We start from the raw sequence: 7,970 nt of genomic DNA, 5'->3' as shown, positions 1-7,970 counted from the left end.
GGCGAAATGTTGTCTCAACGGACAAACTCCCTTGGCATGCTTATCTCTCTATTTGGCCGATTTCTACTCCTTCCAGCCGCCTCCCCAAACCTGGTAGAGGCTAAGCAGAACGTAGAAAGAACTGAACTGTCATCAAGCTTGCAGGGAACATTTTGAAGACAGGTATTTTGATGCAGGACTGGGAATTCAGTCTCACAGTCATATACAAACCTCGTTTCTCTGTCGGGAAGACATTCACAAACTCCGGGCAGCACATTTCCACCGCTGCTCCCAGCTGGGATGGATTCACTTCGCCCTGCTCCATCATATCCTTGACCCGCTGTATCGGTGTTGGCTGTTTCCTGATGTGGTCACACTGCTCCAGGGTCAGTCCTCCTGCCATCTCCAAAGCGTCCAACACGGGGCCGATCTTCCGCATCTCAGCGATGGTGTATGGGTACCGGTCTCCCGTTGGCTGGAGGTTCCCTGGGCCGTCCCCTCCTAAGTTAACTGTACGTTTTTTTGTTAATTCGTCTGTTAGAATTACGGGTAGGGTCACAAATTTTTTAGTAAAATTACAGGTATACGTAGAGACACAAAACGACTTGAAAAAAAGGATTGCGTAAAATCATGCAAAGCCTTTTCAAAGCCTTTAATATGCAGCAAAATTTATTAGTTTTAAAACATGACAAATTCTAACTATCTAGTGTTGATCACCGAAAATAATAATATTCTCATACCTGTGCGATCGCGTTGGTAGCCATCTGGCATCCAGACTGCTCGAAACACAGATGGTATTCTAGTAATAAAAAAATGTAATCTATGGTGACATGAAGTATGTAGATTGCTATGGACGTACTGCTGATCTGATAGAATGAATAGTTCTTCTTAGCTTTAGTTTATTCCTTTCAGCACAGTAACTATCACTATGTAGTGTGACATTTCCCAAAGTCCCATACAATCCCACATCCCACAGTTGTCTCAATGGCACTTATCCGCTCATCCCGACCATTACATACATGTATGCATGTGAGGGAAGAATGCCTTACTCACCCCCACAGCTGTTTCAGTGGCCGATATTCTGTCGGCAATACCCGGAATGCAGGTTCACCTCTATCCTCTTGTTGTGTAGAGCAGCACAACTCGTACTGGATGCAGGGGATCCACTTCTCTTTGATCTCGAACAGGGCGCTACTCAGGAACTTCCTGACCCGCAGACCTTCTGTGAAGATGTTAGAAGACGACAGAAGCTCCACTTTCAAGTAGTGGTGGACCTTGGTGATGACAAACGTTTGCTCCTTGTCGTCAGTAGGAAAGCGAGCACAACCGGCAAACACGCAGGACTCTTGCAGTCCGAACCTGCTCACACACAAGGCTTGCAGACGGCTGAACATGCCGCTGGGTAGAAACTGATCACTGAACTCGAAGTAGAGCGACTCTGGACAAATGTACATGTTGTCGGGATACAGCCAGGCGTTGTCCCTCTCGCAGCTGAGGAGTGCAGGCACGAAGTAAATCTCTTCCTGTTGGGCTTCGTCATTGGCATCACCTACTGATGTGGCGTTGCAAATGAGATAGAACTTCTCCATGAGCGCCTTCAGGAACGACTTGTGCTGGAGCAGAAATGGTTTCTGCAGTTGATGGCTCCTCTTTTCCCAGATCCTTGTCAGCAAATTGTTGCTGAGGACTCCTTCCTGTTCTAGCCAACTCTCAAACATCTTGAGCACGTCTGGATACATCAGAAATGGCTTCTCTAATTCTCGGTCCTTCTCTTCCCAGATCCTTGTCAGAAACTCATCACTGAGAACTCCTTCCTTTTCCAGCTTCTTCCACATCTTTCCCATCTTTGGATCCGTCTTTCTGTTCTGCTGATACTGAGGAACTGTGATGATTGTCTTAAAGACGTCAATCAACACCTGTGGCTGCAGGGTGACGTCATCACGGAGGCTGGGCTCGTCAAAGAAGATGACGTCACCGCGATCATGGAGGAAGGTGAGAACCAAGGCGAGGGTGTGCTCGTCTGTGATGTTGATGTCAGGATCTCGGGCCAGTTTCGCTACTTCCCGGAACTTGCAAAACGGGCCCTCTTTCCTCTTGATCTTCAATTTTGAGTTGAGATGAAGCCATGGGATGGGGATTTTCTCGCCCATGTGCGGCAGACCTCTTACCACCTGCCGTATGTAGTCACGAATCTCGTCAACTGCTGAGTCCTCAGTCGTGTTGTCTACTGCAAATATTTTTGGCACGACCAGCTTTCCTGCTTTTTTGTCCTCGATATGGCTCCATATTTCTTCTTTGTATTTCTCTATGTCTTCCTGTTGAACATCGTTAGAGTTTGTGTTAAGAATGCAAAATACTGTATTTACCACTGAAATTAACAATGGATAGGAATTCTGGAGCTGTTCATCACTCTATTCTCCAATCTACCACGTACTTGCGTTGCCGTTACCAACCAAATGGGTAAACCTAAGATAAAGAGACTTCTGGGGGAAACCTCACCGGAGAGACCTTGTCCTTGTGCGTGAGGACGATGATGACTGGAGGCCGTCCTGTCCCACGTGGTGTCCTGTCATGTGATGACGACTGGGGGCCGCCCTGTTCTGCGTTTTGCTTCCCCTCTTCATGTTGCAGAGTGTGAGAGCGAACTGTGTTGAGCCAGTGGTCCAAGTAGTCTTTATAAAAGTGATGAATACAAGGATATGTTCCAGAATCAGTGACATCAAACGTTTTGCTATACTATAATCATGTCGGAATTTTGATTACTTTGAATAGTTCAGACCATAAAATATTCCATTCCTGATGTCATGAGCATCAGTAGTATTAGCAAAATCAGTATCTCTACAAATAATAGATAGGTTTATTGCAAACTCCTGCCCGAAGGCTAATTGCAAATAACAGAAAAAAACATTGAAACAGGGCACAAAATAACTTCAAATATACATAATAACACAAGGTAATTGTCTAAAACTATGTCTGAAGGGTTTGATTTCTCTTTTGCAAACCATGTAAGACGTATTATCCGACCTTTTTTGTGCGTTTTGGCTAGTTAAAAGAAGACTATTTTTCCTTTGTAAGTTTAGAGAAATTAGGATAAATTGTAGAATGATTAGACAACTCATTTCGAGCGTTGTTATGAAACGATCAATTTGATATAAAGTGTATTTCCTTTCTAGATGAAGACCAAGGTGATTTAAAGAAAACAGATATGTCGGACGTACCCCCTCCCGTTCTCAGGTTGTCCACAGACGCCTTGTAGTCCAGGTCCGGTACAGGGTCCGACAGTTTCTGCAGCAGAGACATGACGAGGATGTAGACTCCCCTGTGGGTGATGAAGCAGTGGTGGGTTCCGTAGTAAGTCGCCTGGCCGCCGAAATCCCAGAAGGACAAACGCGGATTTTCAGCAGTTCCGAGCTCTTCCTTTGTAATCCCTGCATTCAGCATTCTCTCTGCAGATTCCCGCAGGTGCTCTGGAATGGCGGGTGTCTCTGATGCCTTGGGTTTCGTCTGCTCCTTGCTTGGTAGGTCTGATTTGGAATTCTGCCCTGCAGAGAGTTAAAGTGTGTTAATATGGTAATAACATAGGAAAGGCAGAAAATTAACATATAAAAACTGTTAATTTCTACTCTACACACAACCTTATTTGATCAAGTGAAAATCACCATATCTGCAGTTAAGAGGCTGTGATATGATTTTTACTAAACACCTTACAGGTCTCAGATATTGGATGAATCCTCTCACAAAGGTCAATTATATTATAAAAGAATTGATAATCAAGCAAGGTAATCAACGTACCTTTTGATGTTTGTATTGGCCCCTCGTTTGATTCCTGTTGTGCCGGTGAGGTAGACACCTCTTGCTGCTTGGTATCATCCTCTGTCAAAAGACAAATTAATGTTCATCACTAAGTTACTGAAGTATCACTCTTTGCTAGGTTAGAAATTTTCACCTCGTCTATCTCCTCTGTAAACATCGTGAATTCCGTGGGTAAAGCCAGGCTAGTTTTCATAAAGTTGAAAATTGACAAAAAGGTAAAGGTACGGCATATCTTTAATTATCTAAAACATTTATGATGCAGAGAATATAGTTATAGAGGGAAGAGTTCAACAGCAATCACTTCTGTAACATAAAAATTAGTAATACATGTACTATTTTATTTACCAATGCCAATGAATGCCAGGTATAACTCTGGTAATGTAAAGTCAGGTATAACAGTTTGTTTATCAAGCAGACACCATCTCATTTTGCTGCTTTTAGATTTCCAGCGCTGATTTTGATGGATGTGTTCGAAATCGAACAGGGGGTTTAAAGCGTTCGATCTGGATCGGTCTATTTCTAGCCTCACCTTCCAAAGTAGCCTCTGGTGCCTCTTCTGTATCCTGTTGTAAGGTCCCTGTCATCTCAACGTCCTCCTCTGTTAGGAGGAGAAAATAATGTATGTTTTATAATGGTACCGGTCAAGTTAACTGAAGGTAAACAATTTCTATAACTTAGATACAAGAATGTAAGAAAAAGCAGCACATTTAGTAAGAACATTAAATTTCACCTGCTAAAAGCTCTGTTGAAGATCCTGCTGAAGTGTTCTTTTGTGTCCGGAGTAATGTTGCTGCTAACTCATTTATCTCCTCTGCAGAGAAAAATAGGCATTGTGGAATCAATATCAATTATGTACAACCTTTACAGTGAAGAGGAAGGAAAACGTCCAACAGACACTCGCTCAACAAACCTTTTGACTTCTTCCATGTCTTGCTTTGTACATCTGAAATGATGTTGATTCCATCAGTGATGGGTTCCTTCTCCTCCGGATCCCCGCTGACCGTTTCTCCCATCAGCCTCTTGATGAAGCAGGTTTTCCCTGACCTGAACTGTCCCACCACCGGAACCCGTGTGCTGTATACTGGCAGCGACCCCTGGCGGCAGGCGGTGGCGTACAAGCTCGCCATCTCTGGTCCGCGCAATAGGACCTCAACAGGCACCTCGCCTAAACAACAACGTAACAATGGAGCATTTGTTGTATTTCTTTTTTTATCTCAAATTGTGACGGAAGGAAGACCGCCCCTCACCCCTCGCCCCGCCCCTACTCAGATGTGTAGCAAAGGGACACCTGTCTTCAGGCTGATGGCATGGGAAGGGCTATGCAGGATAGGAGCTACTGGGCTGCCATGGTGGTTCGGTGGCAGAGGGGGACTGGCACCCCGCATGAATCACGTAGGTAATTAATAAATCAAATAGTAACAGCCAGTATACTTCTCAAGCCCTCGGACAGTTACTGATACAAACAGCAGTTACTGATACTTCAGCAGCAGTATTTTTTATATCAATCATATCAATCACAACACAAAGGCAGTTTTTGTAATAGAAATATAATCATAATAAATACATAATTGACATACCTGTGACGCCGCAGGCCTGCAGGAAGGCATTGTGGGATTCCTCCCAGTACCTGGACTCCAGGAGCTCCCGCTTGAGCCTGGCAGCTTTCTCGAACTCCGAGTCGCTGTGCTGAAGAATGTCCACGATTCTCTTTGCCCACCTTTCAGCATCACCGGCACGATTGCGGTCGCTCACGCCGGTCTCCACGATGACGTGCCTGTGCTCTGCGCTGAGTTTCCCCTCACCAATCAAGCCGAGGATCATCTCTGCCAGGCCGGTCTTGTCGGAGATGAGGACGGGGATGCCAGCGGCGATGGCCTCCAGACCGACCAGCCCGAACGGCTCTGAGCGGGACGGCATCAGGACCAGGTGGGCCATCATTATGTCGTCCCTGATCTCCTCCTGTGTCCCGTACGGCAGCAGGCTGGGGTTCAGGTCGGGACTGTTCAGTGCGTCTTCCAGGATCTTCTGCCTGGTCTTCCAATCATCCTCGCTAATGCCGCGGACACGCAACCGGACGTTCTTGATTATCTTCACCACCTCCCTCATGGACTCACCCACGAGGTCATGACCTTTCAGCTTCTCCACCTTCCTCACCCTGCCAATGGACAGGACGACTTTCTCCCCTCCCCAAGGACTCACATAGGCATCCAGGAACATCTCGGATGGCTTCGGGAGGAAGATGTGGTGACTCTGCGGTTTCTTCCCTCCCCTATACTTGCTATGAAAGTGGAGGTAGATCCGCATGCCCACCGAGAAAACTGCCTTTGCCCTGTCAACTTTATCAAGCATGTCCTTCTCTTTCTCCCTAGCTTTCATGGCCTTCCTCCCTCCCTTGTAGTACTCTGTATCCCCGGGTAAGACGTGAGTGAACATGATGAGGTCTGCATATGGATAGCGGTCATCCTTGATGTTTCGTGCAGCCGTATCTGTGATGTCGGCATGGCCTATGATGCAGGTGACGTTCTTGGGGAGGTTTGGAAAGTGTTGATGATGGTAGTAGGTCAGCCATTCTAAAGTTGGCTCGGTCTTCCTACCTCGTGGATCTGGCCGTATCAGTGTGACGCCATCTCTGTCCGCTGCCTCCTGGTCTTGTTCGGGCACCTTTAGTTGTAGGACTGTGCAGTACACGACTGCCTTGCCTTGCAGGGTTTGGCTCGCCTGGCAGTTGATCGTAGAAATCCCCCCTTTGAAACTCCCATACTCGTCGCTGACCAACAAGATTACGGGTACTGCAGGGGAAAGCAAAAACAATGACTGAAGTCTGATAATGCAGAACAATGGTACATACTTGGAGTCATTTGTATGAATGCTATCAGAAAATTAAAAAAAATCTATGTGATAGGGAACATCAGAGGCGATCATGCAAATAGCCTTCACCTGAATCCTATAAAATAGAGTGACTAAAGACTATAAATCTGGCAATCTACACTGGAACATAATATGATGTATAAAGTCAGAGGTCACCCATATATTTTACTGGTTTACTGGACAGTCATGAATAGAAAACATTCCAAATCCGGTTACACTGTTCTACTACAGTACTCTAATCAGATTTGTTTTGAACCTTAGATCACCCAAAGAAAGAATTTCTTAGGTCCAGGCTTCTGCATTTTGTATATAAAAAAAGTATCTGTTTCTAATTCTATACAAAATATAGTTACCTTGGGCAGCCATGTTTCACATCTACAATTCCAGTCTAGCATGGCAGCAGAAGTCAAGCATGTAGCAATCCTGGAGAAAAACAAGTTATCTTAATCATATCAAAGTTGAGTCTTAACCCTACCTAGACCGGGGGGGGGCTAAAAGTGCCCGCGACAACTTTGATGTCACCTAGCGTCTGAACGGCTAGCGGTAGAACGGCCAAACTTGGTGACTTTTCCTAAAATATTGTTGGCAACAATTCCCTATCATTGGAATAAGATAATAATTTTTTGTGTTGCCCTGGCAACGGGTTTCTGACAGGCATTGTTTGCTAAATTTGGTGTACTTTTTGTTTCAACAATAGAATTTTATGGGTTTTATGTCAAGTTACTCATGGTTTCTAATATTAATAACATCCCATATAATTTTATGTAAATTTAATCATTAAATATGCATAATTTATGCTAATTTGATGACGTCATTGGCCAAAATCCAAGATGGCGGACCATATCATTAGAACAGGTATATACAGGTTACTTTCATTAAAATCTCATCAATACTTTCATTTCTTTTTCCAAAAAAGGTTTAAATGAGGGTCTTTAGTATGTTTACAACGTATTTTAGGCTTTATCATGAAAAAAACTTTTTGAAAATTCAAGATTGATGATCCAAGATGGCGGATATCTTCAATATGCATGACGTCATTTTATGACGTCACCGGTGTTGCTATGGGCAACATAAGACTTAGTACACCATAATATTCTGTCATAAACACTTGGTACAGTTATGTTGAATACCATTTAGTTTTCAGGGAAAAACCTATTTATACGGTTTTGGCCAATAAAATAACATTAATGACGTCATATTACGTCATAACGACATAAAAATTGTGGATATGATAAATTTTCACTAGTACAGCATCCTCTGAAAATTTGGTGGTCATACGACATACCGTTCACGAGTTCTGAGGGGGGGGG

General features: G+C 44.3%; 2 protein-coding genes across 2 annotated transcripts in view; both read right to left on the bottom strand.

The window, feature by feature from the left end:
* Window positions 1-3,428, bottom strand: part of LOC109473179 — a 7,995-nt gene extending 4,567 nt beyond the window's left edge. Inside the window, exons 1-5 of the mRNA XM_019773062.1 lie at window positions 3,198-3,428; window positions 2,479-2,651; window positions 1,033-2,294; window positions 720-778; window positions 211-489 (exon numbers count right to left, since the gene is read on the bottom strand). Coding sequence (XP_019628621.1) covers window positions 211-489; window positions 720-778; window positions 1,033-2,294; window positions 2,479-2,651; window positions 3,198-3,420 — 1,996 coding nt within the window. The 5' untranslated portion in view covers window positions 3,421-3,428. The remainder of the gene's footprint in view (window positions 1-210; window positions 490-719; window positions 779-1,032; window positions 2,295-2,478; window positions 2,652-3,197) is intronic.
* Window positions 3,429-4,063: 635 nt separating this feature from the next.
* Window positions 4,064-7,085, bottom strand: LOC109473166. Its single transcript, XM_019773051.1, has 5 exons — window positions 7,014-7,085; window positions 5,370-6,581; window positions 4,703-4,957; window positions 4,322-4,390; window positions 4,064-4,095 (listed from the first exon to the last, which is right to left on the bottom strand). Exons 1-5 carry the CDS (start codon window positions 7,024-7,026, stop codon window positions 4,064-4,066), a joined length of 1,581 nt encoding a protein of 526 aa, XP_019628610.1. The 5' UTR covers window positions 7,027-7,085.
* Between the last annotated feature and the right edge of the window lie 885 nt (window positions 7,086-7,970).

This window comes from Branchiostoma belcheri, unplaced genomic scaffold, assembly GCF_001625305.1.
Source record: "Branchiostoma belcheri isolate BF01 breed outbred unplaced genomic scaffold, Haploidv18h27 scaffold290, whole genome shotgun sequence".
Taxonomy (NCBI): Eukaryota; Metazoa; Chordata; class Leptocardii; order Amphioxiformes; family Branchiostomatidae; genus Branchiostoma; species Branchiostoma belcheri.
This window is presented reverse-complemented; position numbering and strand designations above follow the sequence as displayed.